The sequence below is a fragment of the Chaetodon trifascialis genome, chromosome 4 (genome assembly GCF_039877785.1).
Source record: "Chaetodon trifascialis isolate fChaTrf1 chromosome 4, fChaTrf1.hap1, whole genome shotgun sequence".
Classification (NCBI taxonomy): domain Eukaryota; kingdom Metazoa; phylum Chordata; class Actinopteri; order Chaetodontiformes; family Chaetodontidae; genus Chaetodon; species Chaetodon trifascialis.
The window spans coordinates 19,686,210-19,712,562 of NC_092059.1; the positions used below are offsets into that span (position 1 = coordinate 19,686,210).

The window sequence follows — 26,353 nt, forward strand, 5'->3', positions numbered from 1 at the left end:
GTCTCACAAATTCCCGATGGACACAGATTCACCATTGGTCTTGATTAACCGAAACAAGCCTATTTCAGCCAACCCCACAACGTTTTCCCACAAGTTTAACCTCAATGTGGGTATCATCTGTGTCGGGCATAGCCCTGGAAAGACTTTGACCTGACACAGGTGTATGTGGTACTTTGTGATAAATGAGGGCTTTTGACGAAAAAAAGTCAAAATATCTGTTTTAAAGCAAGACATTAGAGGTCAGAGTGACACACACAGACAGGATGGCCTATTTATATGCCTGAATCAGAAGCTTTCCTAATATTTTAATTTTTTTTTTTTTAGCAATCAAGACGCATCTTGTTATCTTCATGTTATGTAAGCCTGGGTCTCTTTGGAAGCCCACAAGGCTTCATATGCTAAGTATGCTACTAATGATTATTTTCATTAGAGATTCATCTGTCAATTATCTTCTTGATTAATTGTTTGGTCTATATATTTGGATCAGACAGTTTGAGAAGCTTGTATCACAGAACCATTGATATTTCCATTCAAAACATTTTCACTGAAAAAAATACATTTTTGCAGATTCATTTCCTGCACAATTCAGCTCTGAAGGACACTGTGTGATATTAACAGCACTTACAAGAAAGAAACCTAAAGCACCACGTTTCAGAGGATTTGGTTGATTGCAACATAAAAAACATCATATAATCACACTTATATGCAAATATATCAGACATTTTTATTTTAAAAATGGACAGATCATGAATCAGTGGGTGACAAATGTATTTGTACTTTCTCAGCCTGAGCGCTGATGCCTGTTACATCAGAGCTCAATCAAGTGGCCCTCCACTTCCTCCCTCCCTCCCTCCCTGCTCTCATTCGTCTACGGCTCCCTCCGGTCTGAACAGAGGATGGATGGATGGATGGAGGGAACGATGGAGGAAAATGGATGTATGTGTGGAGGAGTAGGTCGATAGGCTATTATCATCAGCATACATTAAGCAAACTGTATGGAAATGACCTGAACCACTCTATCTCTTGAGAGCTAGATGGATGGATGGATGGATGGAGGGGGGTGAGGAGGGGATGGAGAGAAAGAAAGAGAGGAAGAGGAGGAGGAAAGAGAAGTGAAGGAGAAAAACATCAGGGATTGATGAAGCTGATGACGATATGAGCCAGAAAAGACAGGAGGGGAAACAGAGAAAAACTTGCTAATCATTATTTTTTGTGTACACACACAACAAATAAGACCAGAGCAGAAGTGGGTAAACTGCAAAACGTACATTATATATGTTAAATTGGATTCAAATTGGATTGTGTGCAAATGGTATTCAAGTGATCATCAACTATGTGTCTGTGTGCATGCGTGAGTAATGATGCGAAAACTGAGTGAACCTCCCTCTCCTCAAATTGTTCTCAAACCGCACTCACACTACATAAAATATTCCATCATTACTCAGATCTGCACAAACAATAATTGTTTTAATAATTATTTAATAATTAATAATTGTTGTGCAATAATTGTTTGTATGTAAATCTCTAGTAGGCTTGTGCCTACTTGTTTTCTCTCTGTTGTGTCCATGTAGTACATGTGTGTCCTTCAAAAGTACAAATAAATGCATTTTTGCTGTCTTCAGGCAGGAAACAATAGCTGCTGCACAGAGTGAACATGTGACGTTGATTGTAACCAAGAACTAGCACAACACTGTGTTTGACATATTAAAGGGTGGATAAAAAAAGTGTTGACTGAAAGGAAAAGTTTTTCATTGGAATCCCTTTTAAGTCGTGGACATCTTTTACTTCTGATTGTAATGTATGGCTGTGGCTCTTCCTTGTCCTCAAGGTATAATTTGGAAAAATTTAAGGTAATTAACTGCATAAATCTGGTACTTCATTCTTCATCTTGTAAATTACCCCTGATGTAAATCAAAAACAGATTGGCCCAGAAGAAATTTCTCTCCGGCAAAGTGTAATTACCCTACATCCATTATTAACAGAATACGTCTTTCATACTTTGGCCAACAAGGTTGGAATGACAGAACTGACTGAACTAACCCACAGCGACGCAAGGTCCGTGGTATGATGTGTATATCAGAGCAGCAGTGAGCAGCTTTGATGAGATCACTGGATATTTTATTGTTCATCATGATTACTGCACTGATTTGGACTAGACTGATCGAGTTGTGTGTCAATTTCTGGATTTTCTTTTTTCCCCCTTAATTTTCTCAATTGGTGTAAGATGGCCTTCACATTCAGTGCTGAATGTCAATGATATGTATAATACATAGGAGAAAGAGATGATGATGTTCATGCAAAATAAGAAATGGAACTTGTTGCATATTATCTCATCATTATTATTATTCTTTAGTGTGCTGGAAATTGATCTAAGATTAGCTATTTTCTTGCATCACACTCACTACTTAGCATCCCTGGTTCTGACAACATACTCAAACATCTCAAAGTCAAATCAGTCCAGTCAAAGTGCATTGGCACTCAGGGAGTAACTTGAATTTTAGCATAATTAACAGCAGTTGACAAGCACCTTTTTTGCTTGTACAGTGTAAGAGCAGAAAGACAGAAACTCACTTCATATAAAACTCTGTATGAAGAGTCTTCTCGGAGTTTGCAGTTAATAAACCAGAGGATCAAATCAAAAGACATCCTGATTATTGTTCCCATCTTCTGTTGGATGTGAGAAGTAAGGTCAATACAGAAAATATTCTTAATAATAACAAACACTAACTTAGCAACAGACCAAAGGCTCAAAGCTGACCGAAATGCAAAATTCTGAATTATTTAGCTGTAAACAGATGTTAGCAGCTCTGACACTGAGATATCTGCATCTTAACTATGTGAATAACTTGCATTTGTCATGTTCAACTTTCAAGGTTAATTTGTTGCTCTACAACACAGGGTTACACAAGGATATGCAAGTTGTAGTCCCTTTATGCTACACAAGAAAAATTATTTTTTTATGGTGGAGTGCGGAGGATGAGTAGAGGAGTCTTAGAGCTTGAGGAAATTAGTATTTTAGGACCAGAAGACACTATATTAATACGTTGGTTGACATTAGGAATTACCTTAATCTAACATCAGCAAGTATAACTGGTTCAACAGCAGACATGTGAAATACAATTGAGGACATTTCACACAGAGGTCAACGAGGCCAGATGGATGTTTAATCAAAGATTAAAGGTACCACGTGTTGTGCTGAATTTCTTCAGCACAGAAGCTCAAAGACAGCAGGAGTTTGAAGGAGAAAACACTCAATGTGTCGATACTCTCTAGCTCAGTTTTGCAGGTATTAATTGCAACAATTGAAACTTCCTGATAAACGGTCTTTTCCCAAATGTATTATGTACGGTGTGTGTGTGTGTGTGTGTGTGTGTGTGTGTGTGTGTGTGTGTGTGTGTGTGCAAGAGTGCAGAGAAACCAAAGATGCTATCAGTGTGCCTGACAGCTCTTGACCCGGAGTTGTGGTCCCCAGCCAAGAAATGCTGACTTAGTCAGTGGTAGGTCGAATGCTGTGTGGAACACCCCTGTCAGTTTGCGTGAGTGTGTGTGTGTGTGTGCGCGTGTGTGTGTGTGTGTGTGTGTGTGTGTGGCAGAGTTTAAATGGCCACATCAGCTGTCTGAATTGAGTGATGAGGTCACGACTGCCTTGTCACAGCTGTCTGTGAAGAAAGGTACATGACGTGTCACAGTGACAAGTTGAACTGTGAGCAGTGAACTGTCTTTCCCTCTCTTTCACTGTGTGTGCGTGTGTGTGTGTGCGTGTGTGTGTGTGTGTGTGTGAAAGTGAAGGAACGACTCAGAGGATGAAAGTGTGACTATTATTCAAAACAATCATTTCAAAGAGGAAGACTCCAGATAAAATAATCAAATCATTAGTTTTAATATTGGGAGATTTCAGATGAAACTATTCTACTAAATCGAAGTTGAACTTCTCCAAACACCAAATGTTTGTGGAGGTTTTGCATTATCTTTGTGTGCAGCATTGCACAATCAAACATGACACCTATTCTTGGAGTTTTTCCTTCTTTGAATAAAGCTTTGAAAATACTGCAAGTTTCACCAAAGGGGGCAATAATTGTGTCAAGCATCTAAAGATTGTGCTTGGAAACACTTTCATCAGCTGTGCAACAATCAGTGCCAGTGATTGAGAGGAACATGTTCTTCTAATGAGTAAATCACATTACATATTCAAAATGAGCTCATTTCTGCTGCATTGGAATAAAGCTGCCTACGATTTCTGACAGTAAAATAAAGCTCATTCTGAGTTCCTATTACAGCCTTTTTGGTTCATTGTGGAATGGTGCTGATTTAAAAGGAGGTTTATTAAATTTTTTTTAATCAGTTTTTATATCCATCCCATTGGTGCTATCCTCTTCAGTCAGTGTAGAAGCATTCAGAGCCTTCACTGAAGTGAAAGTACTCATACCACACTGTCAAAATCCTCTGTTACAAGTGAAAGTCCTGCATTGAAAATGTTATTTATGTAAAAGTATGCGAGTATAATCAGGGAAATAATGCAGAAAAATGGCCCGTGACTGTTACATCATTATATATGATTGGATTATTGTTACTCATGAATTTATGTAAAATCAGATTTTACAGTTCTTGTTGTTGGTTGAGGTGGAGCTCATTTTGAACTTTTCTGCATAGAACTGCAACTACTGATTATTTTTGTTCTGAATTAACTTATTTCCTCTGTTAATCAATTGATTGGTTTGTAAAAATTCTCAAAATAGTGAGAAATGCTGTCACAATTACCCAAAGTGGCACCTTCACAATGTTTGTTTTGTCCAGCGATCAGTCACAATCTCAAAATTCTTGTGTGATTCCTGTGATTTAGTTGAAATCTGTACCTAGCTGTTACTGCTTGTCAATTAAACACTGTCACTACTGCCATGGAAGCTGTTCTGCTACTCTGCTACCTGCTTTTTTTGTAATAGCTGCAGCATCATATCGATTGGAATATACCTAAATGTTTGTGCATCATTGTTTATTCATTATCATGTAATATAGATAAATATTGTGCTGGTCTGTGCAATATGTGACCATCATCTGCTGCACTAACTGTGGCAAATGGCTCCAGCTGTTGCCAAAGAAAATACAGGAAAATAAGAAAACAAATATACGAGGGGTGTCTTCTGCTGTATTTGTGCTGTGCGTCACTGCATTAACATGTGACATGGGCAACCTTATTGAGCCTGACACGAGTAACGGTTTCTGCTCAGTCTGCCACTCACTTGACCTGTAGCCTGTAAAGAGTGGAAGATATTCCTTTCATTAACCTGCCTCCATCCATACTCCACTTCTGTGACATCCATCCATCCTTATGTTCCTCCCCAACTCTGTGGAGCCTTTTACAGATATTAATTACCATGCGCATTATTTTTTGTCTCAAAGTAAATGTCACTTTTTAACTTGCTCTCAGCCATCATTGCTACATTTACAGTTGCAAATATGCCTACAATCTACTTACTGTGACTGACAGGCTACCTCTCTTCACCATTTCACTTCAGTTCTCATCCCTTCCCACCTCCCTCGCTCCATCTATTAGGCCTGACACTGTCAGCCCTCTCCTCCCTCACTCCATCCTCTCTCTAATAAGTCTGGCATTCTCAGCACAGCTCTCACTCCTCCCTATCCCTCCTTACTGCCTCCATTCTGCTGTCCTTCCCTCTAATATGGTTGACATTCGTTACCTTCTCCTCCCTCCATCTCTCCTGGCTGACTCAAGCTAAAGTGCTGCCTGGAGGGCCCTTTCGTGGGTAGCAGAATTATAGTGTTCAGGGCCAAGGCCACAGGTTAAGTGCACTCTGAACAGAGGTAAAGTGACAAGAGGGCTGAGTTCTACCTATGAGCACAGAGGAGGAAGAAGGTTTACATAAGACAGACTGCAGCTGACGACAGTAAGACATTAGGTAACGATCTAAGACAAATAAACACGCAGATATCAAAGATGGCCAACTTCTTTTTAGGTATCAAAACAGTTTATATGGTCAGTATCTTTACCACCTAGGCCTTCAGGATGCTGAAATATATCAGTCTTCACAGTGGAAAATCACCAGACAGACTACACTAACCACAGCTGGTCATCTCTATTAAAACACAGCCAGTGCAGTGGCAATAACACTTTTCACACAGTGTTTGTATTTTCTTGCAGTGAAATCTAGTTTATCCCCAATAGCATCACACTTGACTGACAAACTTGCTCCTACAACAGCTCTGTCATGTTTGCTCTCATGAAGAAATGCGCAAAGTTTCATTTATGTATAATTCTATATTTTAAGTAAGTAAGTAAATAACTTGCGCTTAGTCTGCTAGCTCGATGCTAACACATTATTGCACTTACCATTAAAGTGGAAATTAATGAAAATCAGCTACAGCAATAAATCTAATCTAAAACAATTCATTTTACTTTGCATGCTTAACATAAAACAACATGTATATTATGTGTATAATTCCTATGCTCAGTGGAAACGCATTAAACGCATTGATAGCTGTTGACTTCACATTACTAACTCTTAAACACTACACTGTGTCCAGCTACAGCAACCTCAAAGGGTCAAAACTCAAGCTAAAACTCCCAACTGACCACTACACAGAAACATCACAAGGCAGGAGAGGACAGCACATATACACTTACAGCACAGGCTTGATGAGCAGGAACAGCTAAACATAGCATTCACTTGAAAAAGTAGATATCTTATATTCATTCTATTTCACATTTTATTTACCGCTTTCATGTGCAGTCAAGTGCAGGGTTTTGAAAGGAAAGTTTTCAAGTTCAGTTTCATATGTGAAGGATGTTAAAATTTTGCCCTCACATTTTCTTTCATTTCTTATTTTCTTATGGCACTAACTTGATGAGAAAAAACAGCTGAATGTAGCAGTTTAAAAATATTGACATCTTTTTCAGGCAGTACAGCAATGCTGCTGCTGAAATAATATATTGATCATAACAATATATGACGTGATGTGCATTGTTTTTGGAAATGTGACTCATGATACACAGTCTCTAGAGAGGTGTATGAGTCAGCTTTTTCTCATGGCCTAGTCTTTAATAAGTAAATAAATCATAATATCAAATGACAGTACTTGTAGTATCACAATATTTAGGAATTGCAATATATATTGAATCACCACCTAAGTATCATGGTAGTATCAAATTGGGATATGAGCAGAACGTCTCAGCCTGAAACATAATACCGTGAGTACTTGTTTGAATGCTACCTTGTATGTTTTCATATCCCTCTATATGTTGTTTGTGCATCCTGTTCACTGGTGTACAAGGTTTCATAAGCTTTGTGCCTTATTCCAGTGCATACATGCTGGAGTGCAGTGAGTAAGTAACAAACACACATGCGCGTGCACACACACACACACACACAGGCAAGCACAAGCTGTATGGTACATAAAAAAAACGCTGAACCATAGGTCAAAGCCTGCTGGCTCTGCAACAGTGAAGCAACATGAGCTTAACACCCACAAAGCATCATGGGATCAGGATGATGTGGGTGTATTGATTTTCATGAGGGAGTGGGGCAGAGGGGTGGAGCTAAAACTGGAACTGCAGTATATGACAGATACCCATTGAGTGATGCCTAAGTGGGCATGTGGGGGTGGAGTGGATGTAATGGGGCAGGGTGGTGTATAACACAGCTGATCTGAGCCAGGGACAAAAAAAAACAAAAAAAACCCCAGCAGACTGAGAGGGAGGGAGCGGAAGGGTGGGGCTGGTGTCACAGCAGCCACACCTCACCATGGAAACAGTTGCTTAGTGACACTGCGAGCTTGGCCGAGAGGAACGCCAACCCCTGAATTTTATATCAGCACCTCTTACCTGCTACTGCTGCTGATTGATAAACGTGTGTGTGTGTGTGTGTGTGTGTGTGTGTGTGTGTGTGTGTGTGTGTGTGTGTGTGAGGGAGGAGGAAACACTTCAAAGTGAGAGTGTCGTACATATTATGAGGAACAAACAGATCCTCCAGAGAAGTCTCTGTGACGTTTTCAATGAATAACATTTTCCTTGACACTACCAGGCTCTCAGAGAATGAAAAACAGAACTTGGGAACATTGAACTCAAACCTTGGTTTCACAGCACAGACGTGTTCAATGAGCCGGAACCTCTTGGATACACAATTTTGCAGATCAGATCTACGAGATGTGAAAACTAAAAGCCCCTGTCACATTTTTGTTAGGCTGTTATTATACTCGCTGCGAAATTGCCTGTCATATTTAGATGTCTTTCAACATACTGCGAAAGAATTAATAACTTTCTGTGCAATATACTTGTAATGCAAAGAGCCCCAGAATCTGCATGTCCTCACACCTTCTCATACATACAGATACACACTCACCTGGCAGAAGACAGGTTTGTACGTTTCAGAGAAGAACTGGGCCAGTTCTTCAGAGTCACAGAGGTCCAGCGGCAGCCGGTTCACACACAGACACTTGGAGTGCAGGTTCTCCTCTTGGCTCAGCTGGTTGACGTCCATCCACTGCACCATCAATGAGCGATCGCCCTACGCAATGAAATAGTTTGAGACTGAATCAGATTTTTTAACAGCCTGAACTGGTTTCACACTACTGCACTACATAAGTAACCTCTAAATTCTGCATTTATTATGAATAAATAGTTGTATTGATGCACTTGCTATTAAATATTCATCCAGTTGGTTCAAAAGTGCTGTCAGCTCTTGAGCTGTGCTTCAGTCTACAGTTTTTCTTTCACTGCTCGAGCTAATCATAAATGCAAGGTCAGACAAACTGTTGTATAATCTAAAGTAAATTGGTGAACTAAAATTAGATTAAGAGCTTTTTGTTCATCATTTCTTCCCACAGATTCCTTTTCTCTTTACAGGGAAATTTTATGTTTTGACTGGCAGAACCCGTACCGGTACAGATCATCTGTCCTCCCCTGTGTGGCCAGTTTCTATTCATCATGACTGATGAATACAAGCTTCAGCCAAGATTTGTGGAAGTAAACAGCTCAATGGGAGGATGTGACAAAAGACTCAAATGTATAATTCCTTTCTGCTCACTTTTATATTTAAACTAAATCTGGTGGCCGTTGAGTTTTGAGCTTAATTATACAATTATATCAAACAAAATAAATATGTAACCTGCATTGTTTTGGTCAGGAGTCCAATCCAATATTATCAAATCCTTTATTGCAATCAGGTAACTTAAAATAAAATGTCAGATTCAAATTTTCGAGCCAATTCAAGCCAAATCAATTCAGGTTTAGCACAGTTTTGACCCATCAAACTAAAATGCATCTTTTTGTACTGTAAGGGTTAAGGAGGTAAGCATTTTTTTTTTGTCTTATACATAAATGTTGTAACAACATCAAAAAATCAAACACAACAGGATCATTTTAACAACTGCTCTAACATACCAGCAGCCGACCCAGCAGCTCAGATCGGGCCCGTGAAGCAGAGTCCTTCTTCATGTACTCAACAAACCCATATCCCTTGGAGTGGCCCGTCAGCTCGCTGTACACCAGGAAGGAGCGCTCGATGTTACCATAGGCGCGTACCAGCTCCTCAAACTGCTGGGCAGTGAAAGTGTGGGGCAGGTTGGTGAGGCAGAGCAGGGAGTCGGTGGGCTGCAGGGTGACGTTGATCAGGCGTCCCCGGACAGTGCTGTGATGGAGGGAGCGGATGGCATCCTGAGCCTGGTCCCCGTTCAGCAAAGTCACAAAGGCTGGAGGAGGGGACATTATGGAGACAGCGACGAGAGGAAAAGACAGACGAAGACAGGAACGGACACAAAAAAAGAGATGCACAGACATAAATGGACGGGGAAGTGTGAGAGACAAACACAAACATACATTTAAAGCAGACATTCAAAAACAGGCAGAAAGCAGTTTGTGCAGAATGCAGGATGGAGACACACAGTCAAAAAACATGCAAAAAACAAGTTCCATGAAAAGCAAAGAAAATAAATGACAGGCCAAAGGTGGCAAAGTGACAAAAAAATAAGATAAGATAAAAGACAACACTTGGGCACGAACAACCAAAATCACAGACAGACAGTCATAAAGACAGACAGACAGATACACAGAGAGAAAGACAACACATTAGCTAGAAAGCCAATAGGGAGCCACTATGTAGGGGGAATCCACTGTGACACACATACATACACACCTCATCTCATTTAAAAACGACAACCTGATTGGTGCATGTGTACAAAATATATATGTGTGTATATCATTTCCTAAAATCACATTTCAAACAAACAGGACTCCTTCTGACAGAACATCTCTTCCAATCACTGCCTGTGCTCCATGTTTTTCTCTTTTTTATTCACAGAAGATGATCTATGTCCCTTTCCTGAAATTGAAAACGTCAGCTGTCCTGTTTCATTTCAACCCTGTAAAGTTTATCACCTGTATAGAAGCCGTCAGTCTTTACAGCTCAGCGTTTTTCTGTAGGTCTACTGAGAGGGCTTTGATGTTTTATGTTAACTTCCAATCCAGTCACTGAAGTCTGAGTAAGAATTTCCAATAGGCTTCCTTGTGATACCGAGCTCAAAGACGATGTGTAAAAGGCCCATTAATGAAACCACACACATAAAAAACTTATTAGGCTGAAGGGGAGGAACAGAGGGAAGCCTCAAGCAGCCTCACATCAAAATAGCTATGGACAGATTGATGGCCTGTGAAAAGAGGCAGTGATAAATTGATTGAATTCTCTGTGTGTGTGTGTGTGTGTGTGTGTGTGTGTGTGTGTGTGTGTGTGTGTGCGCACGCGAGTCTGAATGACAGAGAAAAAGAGGATGCTGTGTTAAGAGAATAGTGTTAGCACTAGGGTTGGGCGGTAATCCGGTAATAAGGTATCCCGCGGTATCTAAAAATAGCAACGGTATCAGTTTCATTACCGTCATTAAAAAAATGCTGCGCACATAGGTCTATAGGGGTCTAACATAATTGTAGCATCGTCATAACAAAAATTAAGTCAACTCTGTTCAATGTATCTGATTGAATTTTTACTCAAGAAAAAGGTGACTGTGCAAAAGTACATGCTAAAAAAATGAACCTGAGCAGTTTTACAGATGTTTTAACACAGGTATGTCCAGGCGCTCATTTAGGCTCATCCCAGCAGAGTACCGTTATCTCGTCCAAGCACACGGAGAAACTCCTCTGTTGAAAACACTTTCTCAGCCTGTTTTCTGCTTGCTATTGTTCTTAGCTCTCGTAAAAGGATAAAATGCAAATAAAACAGTAAAATAACACTTCAGGCTGCTCAGCAGAGTCCTCTGTGAGCGCTCAGCTCTTTCATGAGATAGAGCGGTGAAACTAACTGCGTGGTTACGCTGGTCAATAGCTCAGCGACCCGCCCAAATTCACCGTAGAAACACCAATGAAGATCCAGAAGGAAGTAAGCCCAGAGAGCGCTCCCTCCATTCTAGAAACCCCCTCCTCTTTATGTAAACAAGCAGGACCTTCGTGATCGATCTCAAACTAACACAGAGTCATAGGAGGAGACATTAGCAGCGTGTTTTCGAGCTGGAATATAACTTTTGACCACAAAACAGCAAAGGTAAAACATACTGTATGATTTAGCAAAGTTTTTTCCTGCTACTCTTTGGCTGCTAGCTCGCCGAGTTGTCGTCGCACAGTGAGGAGGCAGACATCTTCGTGATCATCAGACTCTCTGCTTTCATATGATGCTGGGCTTTAATGGTTTGCGTGAAGTGGTGAAATCAGCAGATGTGCGCTATTTTATTTAGTTTTTTCGTTACATGCACATATAATTTCTTGGGGTATGAATTCTGTTTCGTTTGGGTGGCAATGCTTGGTAGAGGCTTTTAGCTGAGTTTCTGCCCGTCATTCTGGTATGCTACAAGTTACCAGTTGGTGCTTCTTAGCGTGAGCATTGACCGTCTGAACTGTGCGCATGTCACGCTGCCCTGCAAAGTGACTTTTAATTAGTCACGGTATACCCTCGGAAAATGTGGGGAAGGTTTGACGGTATCAAAATTTGGATACTGCCCAACTCTAGTTAGCACTATAAAATAACTATGTGTATGTGACATAAAAACAACAACTGGTACAACAAGAATTCAGACATGCTCAAAAAGACTAAACTGAACTGGACAGCTAACACTAAAGCCCCACAAAACTCAACAGGCAGGGAAAACTGGGATCTCTGCTCAGCCACTAGAACACACTGACCTGATACATAATGTGCACAGTGCTGAGGAGGTGAGAACACTGGACCCAACTATCTGATAAGTCAAAAGTAACTTACAAGCAAATAATACTTTGCATCCTGCTGTAAAAACAGCTGTGACTCCTGACCAGAGAATCATCGATTAACATTACAGCCAGGAAAATATGGATAGAAAGACAAATGAGACTTCTTCCCTAAACAACTTAAGCTGGAACTACTGAGCGAAGGTCAGTATAACAATGAGGTTGCATTTTGCAGCAAGGCTGTCTCATCGAAGTAAAACAGGAAAAAGAGGCTTGTGTGATTTTTTTGGAGAGCTAAACTAAAGACAGCTGTGCCTTGCACTATGAGCTTTTGACCTGCAGGAATATCGCTGTGCCTCAGGACACTGCTGCCCCGGCAGTCATGCACCTGTATGAGAACACAGCCCAGTGACTTTTATCAAAGCTGTGATCCTGACTCTGAAGTCGTGCACACACTGTTCTTCAAATAGCATCTTAAGCACATACAAGCTCTGTATAAAGTGGCTACTGTTGTAGGAGCCATGTTTTTGTCAACAGTGTATTTCAAGCAAAAATCTAATAGAGAGATTATTTCATGATGTTTGTGGCTTTGGAGGTGCTGTTTTCCACTTCCTCCCTGCATCCGCTGGCTGCTCGGTTGGCAGTAAGGCACAGGGCCCTCACCACGAGGAAAGAAAGGTCCATCTCACACTTCTGAACAACATTGGGACAGAAGCAGAGATTTCAAAATTAAATAGAACAATATTTTTTGTCCAAATATCTCAACATGAATATAAGGCAGGGCTGTGCCATATGATATAACTATACATGTGACAGCAGAATTTTTTTTTTTTTTTTTTTGGCAAAATGGAATTCATCATTTTACTGACATATATGATTCCAGATAATAATTTCCTTTCAGAAACATGCTGTCTTCACTGAGAGACTGTTTTTCCAGAGGAGGACTGATAGAGAGCTTCATCACATGGTGCAACAACAATCAGCAGTGAGCTTGTGGTGACTACAATGCTTGGGTAGTTGCTACAAAGAAGCTACAAACTGTAAAACGTAGACGCTTCACACATCTCCAACCAGGCAGCACAGAAGATCTACACAATCAGCACAGCTTGAAGGTGGACACCCAAGATTAGAGTCACCAACTCAGAATCTGACCAACTGTGAAATATGGTCACAGTCTGCCCTTCTGTTCCTGAGTTATGGTGTTGAATATTAGCCAGAAAGGTGTTGTGATGTCACAGTGAAGGTCGCCTTTGACCTTTTGGATATAAAATTTCATCATTTTATTTCATGAAACATTTGTGTGAAATTTTGTCATTACTAGCATATGAATTCTTGAGTTATGGCTAAAACAGTGACCTTTGACCACCAAAATCTAATCAGTTCATCCTTGAGTCCAAGAGAGCGTTTGGGTTTTTTCATGTTCATGAGAACGGGATGGACAAAAAATGGAAAAAAACAAAACAAAACAGAAACATAACGCCCTCAGCCATGGCTGTCACTGATGCAGAGGCAGAATAGGATTTGTTTCAAAATTTACCAGAAGCATTGTGAACAGCAGTGGCATATTTTTAGTGTTTTTCCATGCTATCCTGATCAGGACTGCTGCTTTGTATCCCATTTCTTCTTTGCCATAATGATGCTCCATGCTGGAAGTGAAAGAGACCCTGACAACTGGCAGCTTGGGGGGGGCAAGTTGAGTGTCACTTGTAGCTCTTGTCTTCCATTAGTGGTGATAAGATGGAGACGCCAAAAACAGCAGACTGTGATAAAATTCAGCATCATTCAGGTTGCCAAAACCAAAGAGGCTTCACCCTCAAATACTGACAGAACTCTGTATTTAAATGAAGAAAAAAAAAAAAAGACATCTAGGAGTGAATGAGAGTGATTAGAAAGCTGGATAACACGTTCCTCCAGCCTACATTTCATATCCAAATGTGAATAAATTGCACTTGCAAAACTATCTGTTTTTCTTGAGGTGGAAATTAAAACATCTCGCATACAAAAGGATATGATATGGGTATAAAATGACTGTATGGGCCATTTTGAACACTTTAAGATATTACTAGTGACTGAACATCAAGCACAAGGTGAGCTATGCCCGGAATTGTCATCACTGTGCAGCCGCCCTCAGGCCTCTGGTGCCTTTTTAAGCATTCATCAGTGTAAAAAATGAAGGTATGCACATTTGCTTGCTTTAATACCCATCGCTGTTTGAGCTATTCCAGACTACACTCCAAACAACAGGTCATTCACAGCCTACATTCCTAAATCTGCATAAATGCACGTGTTTGTGCTCGAGCCTGCTGAGTGTCAGTGTGTACATGTTGACATGACAACAACCCCAGAAACAGAAAGAGAGAAAAGAGAAACTCTTTGGCTACTGATCCAGGTCTTGAATCACCACAGACACCTTCAGAAAGACTCAGCGACAACAGTAACATCACGTCTGAGCCTGAGTGCACATCAAGCAGTCTAACCCCACAGGAAATGGACTGTTGAATGCCGGACTTTAAAATCCTGGCCCACAAATCACTAAGTGATTAATTGTTCATCCTTAAAATGAAAACACTGGCAGCTGGTGTCTCTGCCACTCATGAGAGGGAGTGAAACAGCCAAAAAAACATTAGAACTTAGAGTGATTTCTGGTGCTAAAAAAATGCTGCTTCAATCACAAGCAGTGCAAACCATGATTACTCAGTCAAAGTTGGTTGCATCTATGTGGCTTCCGGTTCAAGACAACCGGTTTGAACGCACAGTAATAAAAAAGTTCAATAGAAACCTCTCAAAACAGCCCAGAGTCATAATCCACTCTTCTACCATTATCACATATGTTCGGTGCGTTGCAGCTCCAATCAATCCTCCCTCCACCACACAAGCATTTGTCATTTCAAACAGCTTCACAGCTATGAGGAGGCAATTGCACAAGCACTGTATTTAGCTCTGTTGTGGAGAAAGTGGAGTAAATTGAACATATGACTCAATGGTGGAGATGTGGATTATGGTGCAGGGGTAATTTAAGTTTTAATGAATGTTTTTGGGCCCCGACTATGAGTCATTACTGATATCCATCCTAACTGTGGGAATCCACGCCAACTAGAGCGACCGTTCTCCACAGGAGCAAGCTACTAACTCATAGAGCCATCTTTCAAGGCTGAAAGAGGTAAATCTGTGATTTTAAAATGAAGATAGTTGGTATCATATTCCTTTAAGATCACAAACCAGTTCTTTAAGTACTTGGCAGTCTTACGAGCATTGCACAGAGGTGTCAAATGTACACATACCAACAAGTTTAACATCAACAGAAACAAGCACAGAAAGCTCATTTGCCGTTTTTACAGCATCGTGAAAAAAAAGAAGTCGATATTAAAACAAGTCTGGAAACTATTTGTGGTAGATTTGAGGACATACAATAATTCAGGTAGGAATGCAGCTAATGGCATTTTACATTATCAGTTAATTTGCCACTTATTTTTTGATTAATCAATTAATTGTTAAGTCCATAAAATGGTGACATGAGATCTTCACATTGCTTGTTTGGTTTGACAAAAATTCAAAAACCCAAACATATTCAGCTTACAATGATATGCAACAAAAGAAAAGCAGGAGATCCTCACACTGAAAAAGCAGGGAACAGAGAATATTTGACATGTTTCTTTGATAACTGGACACTGACCCAATGGGGTACAACACTGTCCCCTTTCAACTCCTGTGCAGGCCGTCAAATCAAGATGTATTTAACAGTAAAACATGCGTGGGGCAGACAGGAGATCTGGAGGTATCTTGGAAATGTCTTCAATGCAGGACGCCCGCCACACCACTCAAAAACACCTCTTTTACCTTCATATCAACCAATCCCTCAAAACAGAGATACACAGACACGGTGTCAACAGTCTTTGGTTAAAAAATACAATACAAAAACTACAAAGCCACAGTATAACCCGCTCCTCTGCATGTACAGGAATGTGCAAATCAGGTAGGCGCTGGAGTCTTGGGTGGAAAGTATTAGCCAAAAAAATGTTGAAATGAGCAACAATTGGGACATCTGCTCCACAGGCGTCTTAGTTTTCACAGAGAACAATCAATGTAGGTGGATCCCATGCAAGGTCAGGATGGAGCTAACACATAGAAAATCTATCCGCACCTCTCTGTATCTCTGTCTTCATCCTGCCTGCATTTGTCTTTCTCCCGCAACTGCATCTGTATCTTTATCGATCCCTCTGTGTTGTCTTTTTGTGCCTTTTCTTCCCACCATACTCCTCTCCGACTCCTGTATTTCTTTATATCTGTTGGCTTTATGCCTGTCTGTCCTTTTGGTCTCTCGCTACTTCTCTCCCAGCTTTTCCATCTCCATTTCCATGTCTGTCTTCAGATACCGCCTCCACCCAAATCAATTACCTCAAAGCCCATCTAATACTTTTACACATACACACATTCAAACGCACACATACTCACACACTCTGTAATGGATCCCTTACACTAAGCTGAGAGTCTAATCTGGTTTTAACCCGCTAAGTATGCTACCTAACATTAGGCATTACGTGGAGATGGAGGGAATATGGTTTGGGTTGCTAAAGCTCTCGTGCTTTCTACTGCCACTAATGACACAGTGCAGGCCAACAAGCGGGGGGCTGACATCAAATCCTACTCAATACATTCTCCAGCAGTGAAAGGGAGAACTCTAAGACGCTAAAATATCTTACAAAATAATAATTCACAGCCTGGCAATCATTGAGTGGGCTACCAAGTGAACTTTGTCAAAAAGGGAAAAGGGAAAAGCTGAGAAAAAAAAAGAATTGCACAAAAGTGCCAACGTCTTTAATTATAGGTCTCTGCTTCTGAACACGTCGATTATTCCCCATGTTCCTATGAGGAGTGTGTAGTGGCACAGGGAAAGAAAAGAAATCTTCCGTTGAAATCACCTCCAAGGCTGCAATTCTGCTGCCACGTACCCTGTTGAAGGAGCTAATTAAAAACAGGGGAGTTACAAACAGCACAGCGGACCCCTGAGACTCGAGGGGCTGGTCCTCATGCTGTGTGGAAGGTGGCCCTGCTGTTTCATCTCGGCCCTGTGGCTCAGATGAAAGTTTCAGGTGGAGTGAGCAGTCTCTTGGTAATAAACAACTCAGTGGGCTAAAAGGAGAAAACGTTCCGAAATCTAAGTTCAGTCTACGCAAGTCGTCATGACCACTTCATTGGTCACTTTAAAAAATGCTTGGTAACCCTTTAAATTTGAGGCTGATGACTAGAAAAACTGCATCTAACTTTCAGTGATGAGTATAATACAAATGAATAGCATCCTCCCCAACCTAGATTTAAATATATAAACCATATTTTGACATATAAAGATGGAACCACTTCTGTCCAGACTAAAATCTCTCAACTATTGGATGGATTTACGGGTGTTCCTTCACTGGGTACTCACAGCATTTAAGCTTTACAAGCTGTAGCGACTGATTTGCAGTTTTTTGTTGCCCAGACTTTGCCTTTCAGGCAGCAGGCTGCATTACCTTCTTAGTGGGGGCTGTTTGGGACTGTATGCAGCTTGTGGACTGCAGACACAAACGCTTTGGCTACATCGAACACGCAACACAGCAGACTGTTCGAGGAGCATTGTGAGTCACAGGCAAAACAAGATGGAGAGCTTTTGTTTTGGGATCGTGTGGGATTGTGTCTTTAGTTTATGGAGCCAGCGTGGTGCTGTGAAACTTGTAAATGGAAATGGACTGCATTTATATGCCGCTTTTCTAGTCTACCAACCACTCAAAGTGCTTTACAACACACAGTCACACACCAACGGTGGTGTGGATACTTTCATGATACTTGGGTTCACATTCGATGTGTATTTTGATTCTATATTACAATTTATTGTGATTTCTTTTGTTTGCACTGGTTATATACATACAGTGGAATGCAAAAGTTTGGACATCCTTGGGTAAAATTTCTGTTACTCTGACTAGCTAAGTGAGTAAAACATGACCTGATTTCTTTTTTCCTTTCACAGTTTCAAAATAACAAAAAAGGAGAAGGGCCAGAAGGAAAAGTCTGGGCACCCTGCATGGTCAGTGCTTTAACAACTATCAGTGCTACTAAAGGCTTTTTGTTGTGAGCTGAGAGTCTTTCAGTTCTTGTTTGGGGGTTTGTGCTTATTTTTCCTTTCAAAAGGCTTCTAGTTCTGTGACATTCTTGGACTGCCTTCCATGTACTGCTCTTTTGAGCTCTACCCACAGAATTTAGATCATGTTTAGGTCGGGGGGCTGCGAGGGTCACTCAAAACCTTCATCTTGTCCTCTAGAGAAAGCCCATTGTGGATTTTGAGGTGTGTTTAGGATCATTATTCAGTTGTAGAAGCCATCCTCTTTTCATCTTCAGCTTTTTTACAGATAGTGTGATGCTTGATTGCAGGATTTGCTGGTATTGAATGGCATCCATTCTTCCCTCTGCCAGTGAAATGTTCCCTGTGCCACTGGCTGCAACACAAGTCCAAAGCATGATTGATCCACCCCCTTGCTTAACAGTTGGAGAGGTGTTCTTTTCATGAAATCCTGCTCCCTTTTTTCTCCAAACATAACTTGTTCACTGGAGCAAAAAACTTTTAGCAATCTTTCCCATCATCATCTACTCCATATGGCGCGGCACATGATAAGCCATGATGGTACACATGATAAACATTATAGCTGCTTAACACTGTCACCATGAACATGTTAGCATGCTAACATTAGCATTTTACATGCAGCCTTGCAGGGCCACTATGGCTGCAGACTTAGTCTTATTTTACATAATATTATCAATTTGTTGACCTTTTACTCTGATATTCATTGAAATAGTGAGACCCTGGTTCTTCATTTTGTAGACCAAGGACCAAAATGAATTAGACTGTGCGTCCCTGCCTCTTACAAGCCCGTCATAGTGTACATAACCTTGACCTCCAGCCAGTTTCTAATTTTATTTTCTTCTCTTTTTTGTCTGAAAGCTTTCCGCTTCACACAACAGGTTATTCTGTAAAATTCCTAATTATGATCCAAGGGCAACACTACAGATCAATTTAAATGAGAAATTTTACCAGCCTGGAAGTCATCTATCATCTTTCTGTGATACCGTCATCCCTTACAGGCCATCATGTAATAAATTACAATTTTATCTATTTCACAGATGCTTCTTCTCTGCCACAGGTGAAAAAGTTGCTTGATTGGCGATGTCAAAGATTTCAATTTGCTTCAGAGATGAAAGGCAGATAAGAGGGAAGCTGGAAGCAGAGGACGCTGTTTAGAAATTATATCATCATTGCAATTTCAACCTGAACCAAAGATATATTGTCTGTGTGAGCCAGGGTTGAAAGGCTGGGAAGGACAAGCTCTCTTTGGAGCTTCTTGCTCTTTATCTATCAATCTCTCTCTCTCTCTCTCTCTCTCTCTCTCTCTCTCTCTCTCTCTCTCGCACGCACGCACGCACGCACGCACACACACACACACACACACACACACACACACACACACACACACACAAACTTTGCACAGGAACACAGGAGTGAGAGCACAGAGTCTACTGTGAATCACCCTTACAATGGAGGCCCCAAGGATGTTCTTGACTGCAAAGAGCATAAATCCTCAGATCACAGCGATGGTGTACTTTGAGAGGATCACAGCTTCGACACGAAAGGCTATCCAAATATTTGCATTGTCTAAAACGTGTTCATTATAAGAGAGATTTCACCAGTAAAAAGGCAAAAACAGGACAAGAATGGACGAATGACTTGTGGCACACAGACTGTGCCTTCTACTCGCTGTGATAAAACACCATTAGCAGGTATTTCTACATGTAACACACACAAACAGCCATGGTTGTGCCTCTTAGCTCTGTATGAACCCTCATTCTCCTTTGCATCACATATTCCTCCCCGCCACTCTCTGCTACAGTATCTACGTGAGTAAACACTTCAGACGTGCTGTATCCTCCTCTCTCATCCTCTCCTTTCTCTCTCCCCCAGCAGTCCTCTCATCCCCAGAGCCCTTTGTCTTCCAACACGTCGGCCCTCCCACTCTCTCCTCTCCATCATCACCACCTCCCTCTCGATTCTGTTCGCTCCCTCGCCTCTCGCTCTTTCCATCCATCAGTATCCTCACAGTCCTCCAGCATGCAGCATAATGTCCTACAGGACTGCCGTGGAAGTGCCATGGCAGTCCTGGAGGACATTATGGCTTAAATATTTGTTGGTTCAACAGATTGGTATTATTATGGAATATGTATGTATAAAAAATATGGATAATTGTGCAACCATGTTTCAAAAGCACAGCATGAAGCGATTTAAATGATATCAGTAAATCATTGGCACATTTATTCTGACAAGTCAGTCTTCGATTATCTCAACTGGTCTCAGTGTCATGGGTGTTTTAAGTTGGACTGTTCAGTTTGCTTCTTTTGTTTACTTGTTCGTTTTTTGGCTTCCCTCCCAGCACTGGTGACTGCTCCTGCTATAGACCGTCAGCCATCAATTTCCCATAAAAATACCAAATTCTTTGATATCAAATTCACTGTTTGAAGAAAGGTTCTCCTGATGTCACTCTGTAAGAACATTTCTGCTACAGTTCTGATATATTTAGTATTTTTCTCATGAGCTTTAATCATGATTTTAGTCACTAATGCAACAGTTTAAGCAAATTTCCTGTTCCTATCACATTACAAACATTAGCAAATCCAAAGAAGTTCATATTAAGCCAATAATGAATACCAAACTGGCTCTATTTTGTTTTTTGATCTCTGTCCTGACTTGAACACTCAAACGTGACCTAAACTCTTTATCTTGACTCAATCTCAGAACTGCTCGAGCTTGGATTCATGATCCCGTTATTCTCAAAGAGCAAAAACTCTCAAACCTGACGACTGCTAAAAATTCTTCTTCACATATTCCCAACGGAAAACCAACTAACACATTAACCAGTATTAACCAGTACTTTAACAATTAACAACATTGGTATGGAGCAGGGACACAACGACCCCCCCTTAATCATTAAGAAGGCATGCAGCAATCTCCAAAAGGCTCACAATGACACTGGTTACCTGTTGCTTTTAGAATTGATTTCAAGACATTATTGATGACTAACAAGGCCTCGAGAGGCCTGGCCACAAGTCATTTGTCATTTGTTCTGAGGTCCAGGCCAATAAACAAAGGTCATGGAGCCTTTCCAGTCACGGCTCCTACACTTTGCAACAACCTGTCCGTCTTACATATCACTTTTAAAAACCCACTTTTTTTAAAAGCACTTTTTGGTCATTTCATTTATTCTGACTGTGACAAATAAAACAGGGAACATAGGAATTATCTAAAAGGACTCTACTCCAAAGATTACTAATATATATGTAATGTAAATATTAGTACAGACAAGACATATTAGAGAAAATTCTTTCCTCCAAAAACATTACTTGGGACATGTCCCTCCTGTGCACCGGCAAACCTTCACCCTTGACAGGCACTGAGCCAGATTTGGCGCAGAAGGCTCTGGTCTCATTCAGTTCTGCAACAGCAAAAAACACCAGCACACACCAAAGGCCTCAAGATGCAACAAGTGTGGGCCAAACATGCAGGCAAGTTGGGAGCAAGAACTGTCTTGGTATTTGAATGCAACATGAATAAGTAGGTTCAGGTAATTTCCAAATGTAACAGAAAACAAGCTAACTTTACAAAGGAGGACATTAATATTTAGACTGAGTTCCTATAAAATCAAACATGGACAACACTGGACCTGAAAATACTTTTTGTGTTTGTTGTTCTTGTTGTTATCAGTAGCATCGGTAATATTTACAGTAAATGTTATCCCATACTGTATATGAGGTTGGTGGGTGGTGTATTTGGTGTATAGATGGACAGAGAGATGAAGAAATGAAGGGATGGGGGGGTGAGATGCATAAGAGGCAGTGCTGAGTGGATCTAACACTCGGCATCTCTTCAACAGCCACCCACGCAGCCACCCACAGCTACATTGTTCCCTCAGCCGCTCTGTCCCTCTCTGAAACATTTCACTCTAAAAATGGATGATCCCCAAACGTAATTCTGTGTGCCTGTATACAGTTTTGTAGTATACATATGGAAATCTGCAGGAAACATAACCATGAACTAGAATTACTGCCTTTTTGTCGTTCCAACCACCAACCAGTCAAGCTGCAGTTTACATCTGTCCAAACACACAGAATATACGCAGTGAAGACTTGGAAGGAATTTAATAAAAATATTTCTTTTCTTGCTAAAATGGAACTTATCATGATATTGACATGTATGATCCCAGTGAATAATTTCTGGTGAGAAACATGCTGTCTTCACTGAGAGACTGTTTTTCCAGAGGAGAACAAAGGACTGATAGAGAGCTTCATCACATGGTGCAACAACAATCGGCAGTGAGCTTGTGGTGACTACAATGCTTCAAATACGGATGTTGCTGCAAAGAAGCTAAAAACTGCAAAATATAGATGCTTCACACACATCTTTAACCTGGCAGCACAAAAGATCTACACAATCAGCACAGTCTGAAGCTGGACACCCAAAATTAGAGTCACCAACTCAGTATCTGACCACATGTGAAACATGCTCACAGTCTGCCCCTCTGTTCCTGAACGGTGTTGACTAATAGCCAGAAAAGTGTTTTTGTGCAACATTATGATGTCACAGTGAAGTTGACCTTTGACCCAAAATGGCATCACTTGATCATTTTCTCCTCTGGCACATTTGCGTAAAATTCTTGGTTTAAATCTAAATGTAAACAAGTGATCAAGAGCAGAAAAAGTGTGTCCCCAGTTGCAAATATTTCAGACAGTAAGAGTGATTATGTGTTGAAATTGTGCATGTAATATCTCCCCTGCCAGCCACCATATCATCAATTCATCATCTATTGATCCTTCCAGTAGATCACTCCATCTCTTTCATTTATCTCTGCCATGGCCCCCACACCCATCTCCCTTTTTACCATTTGTCACACAATCTGTCATTTTTAAGTCAATCCTAACCTTCATCCTCCATCCATCAATTCACTTCCTCATCATCCTTCTACCACCCATTCTGCAGATGTTCTTCACCCCTTCCTTCTCTCTCTTCCTATCCTTTCTGGCCTACCTTCACCCTCGTCCTCCTCAGTCTAACCAAACACCTTAAATCTAACCTCAAACACCAGTTTGCACGGACTGCTGCTCGGGTATGAAAACATGCTGTCCTTCAGCTGCTTTCAGTTTGGGGATCTAATACTTCAGAACAGTTAAAGAAGTCTGAGGCACTCACGGAGGTAGTGAATTAAAAAGTCTTTAATAATGCATGGCTATTGAATTTAAATACAGGTAAGCACATGCCTATGCATTTCAGCCATTAGGGCCTTCTTCAGGGCAAATGAAGAAGGCCTTTCGCCCTAAACAAGCCATGCATAATTGAAGGCTTTTTAATTCAATACCTTCTTGAATGCTGCAGATATTTTGAGAGTTCCAAACCTTAAATCACAAAACAACACCACCACCAACACCGACAACAGCAAAATTCCCTGTGATTTAGTCGATGAATCAATCAGCTGATTGGAACCCATTTTGATTTTAATCCTTTCAGTCACTTTTCAATCAAAAAAGCCAAACATTGTCTGGTTTCAGCTTCTTGAAAGAGAGGATTTGCTCCTATGTATGATTGATTTGACTTTTTATAGATGATTAATGGAGAAAATAATTGGCAGATTAATCGATAATGAAATATCATTAATTGAAGCCCTAATGTGATTCATTGTAATCTGCAGCTCTCACACACATTAGTGAGCCCATGCACACGCACTTGTGACATCACACATGCACATGAGTGACACCAGAAGGAACTGCATGCACTGCAAAAGGGAATCAATTCAAGATAAAGTAGCCTTGGCTAATGACAAACTGCTGACATATTCACCCTTATATTAACACATTAAGGTAACGAAAGAATGCTTCAGTGACATTATTACAGCTCATTTGGGCTCTCACTCTCCCTATTCTTTCTTTCTCTCACACAAAAAAACCCCAAAGACACTGGGACAAACAGAAAAATATGCATATTCAAAATCATATCCTGACAATACCACAGGGAGGGACACCAAGTATTCTTCCCCTTTTGATGCACTCTGAAGACTTAAGACCAGCTGTGTGCGTGTGTGTGTGCACGCGTGCATGCGTGCGTTTCTGTGGTCAGTTGTTACAAGCTCTTACCTTTTGTGCGCATTGTGTGTTCCTTAAACATAAAAAGCAATGCCGAGAGTTCTGCTAACACTGTGGCCATAACTATCAGATGAACATTATGTGATGTGTGGTGTGTGTGTGTGTGGCACACATGCTGTATTGTGCAGTTGCAGGTTTGAGAGTGAGACCATGTGTGTCGGTGTGTGTGTGTGTTTATGAATTGTGTGGTTTTCATGTGCATTGGTGTGAGCTGCAGATAAGACAAACACCTCCGCCACAGACTCTGGTTACTGAAGAGAGACACCTGAGGGTTAATACGTACGTGATTATATTAATGGGACATCTGCATTGTTTGAAAAACATTATTTCTGATTGTCACAGGGAGCTAAATAAACTGTTTATTTGCCACAGCTGGTTTGAAATTATTTACATGATTTCGACCGTGGTAAAGGCCCACATTTCTTTCATTGTCCGCAGTACATACCTGTACTTTTCTAGGTCTTTGTCAGCACTGCTGTTGGTTGTACAAAGATAAAGAGATACCACAATCATCCTTGAGAATTACTGACTTAATTAAGTCATTTCTGATCACAAAGCAAAGCCCACCCTCGGCAGTGTAATGTAAGTTGAGTGTGTTTGTGAGACCATCACTCATGGCTGTATCTGAACCAATGCCGATGGCATAAAATAGGCAGTCAGGCCAATGAAACCGCACTGCAGCCCGAGGCCCAAGAAGGCACCATGGATGGGCATCATGGCAGAGCTGGGGGAAGGCTCATTCATTCATAACTCAACGCTCCAGCTACACCCGGTCCTGGTAGTACATGATTCCTCCAGGTTCTTCACCAGGTCCTTTGCTGTTGTTTTGGGACTAATTTTGACTTTTCGCAAAGTACGTTCATCTCTAAGATCCATCTTCTTGCTGAGCAGTATGACAACGGCGTGGTCCCATGGTGTTTATACATCCGTACTATTCTTTGTACAGATGAATGAGGCACCCGGGAGCAATTACAAATTGCTCCCAAGGATGAACCAGACTTGTGGAGGTCCATAAATCTGTTTTCTGAGGTCTCTGACAAATGCTTTTGATATTGCCATGATGTCAGTCAAAGAGTCTAAAGGTAGGCTTTAAAATTTATCCACAGGTACACCTCCAATTGACTCAAATGCTGTCAATTAGCCAATCAGTAGCTTCTAAAGTCATGGCATCACTCTGTGGAATTTTCCAAGCTGTTTAAAGCCGGTCAGCTTAGTGCATGTAAAACCATGACCCATTGAAAATCTTCATTGTTGCTGTCATAACAAGTGAATTTCCCAGCATGGGATCAATACAGTCTTATCTTACAAAGTAGATGTCGTAAACTATTTACCATAACTGTACTTTGTTCACATGAAATTTGTCAAGTGGTTAAAAATTGAGTTTGAATTACTTTAATCGACATGTATGTAAACTTACACCTTCAACTGCATGAGCTGGAGAGTAGAGGTCTTCACGGGTCAAAACATCTCCCCTACCTCAAACTACCAAAACTCATTGTTTTAGTTTTTCACTCATATAAGCTGGCTAAGTGCAACAGTAAAACTAACACAACACATGGAGATTGAGTAGCTAAGCGGATAATTACGACTAAGAGACTAATCACATCTGGAACTGATGACCTACTTTAGTTCAAAGTAACTGTCCTGTTGTGGGCATGTCAGGGAGTCACAGACATACCACGCCAAGTACAAGCAATTACTGCAAAAACAGCCTCTAATAACTGGTCCAGTCCATGTCCATGGTCTGGGAGCAGTCCAGGGCCCAGGGGTTGGGAACCACTGCTCTACACAACCACACAAAAGGAAATATTTTAAGAATATCTAGATTGTGGAGTCAATAAATATATCAGAAAAATGTGCACTACAGATAAAAGATGAACTAAGTCTTTGTGCATGACTTGTTGCTCCTACTCTTCCAAATATGAAACCAATGAAACAATGCATCTCTGC

At 40.8% G+C, this 26,353-nt stretch overlaps 1 protein-coding gene across 1 annotated transcript in view; it reads right to left on the reverse strand.

Annotated features, from left to right (window-relative positions):
- The window catches only part of raver2 (ribonucleoprotein, PTB-binding 2), a 78,669-nt gene that overhangs the window by 24,853 nt on the left and 27,463 nt on the right, over window positions 1–26,353 (reverse strand). The window contains exons 3-4 of the mRNA XM_070960852.1: window positions 9,395–9,702; window positions 8,355–8,519 (exon numbers count right to left, since the gene is read on the reverse strand). Coding sequence (XP_070816953.1) covers window positions 8,355–8,519; window positions 9,395–9,702 — 473 coding nt within the window. The remainder of the gene's footprint in view (window positions 1–8,354; window positions 8,520–9,394; window positions 9,703–26,353) is intronic.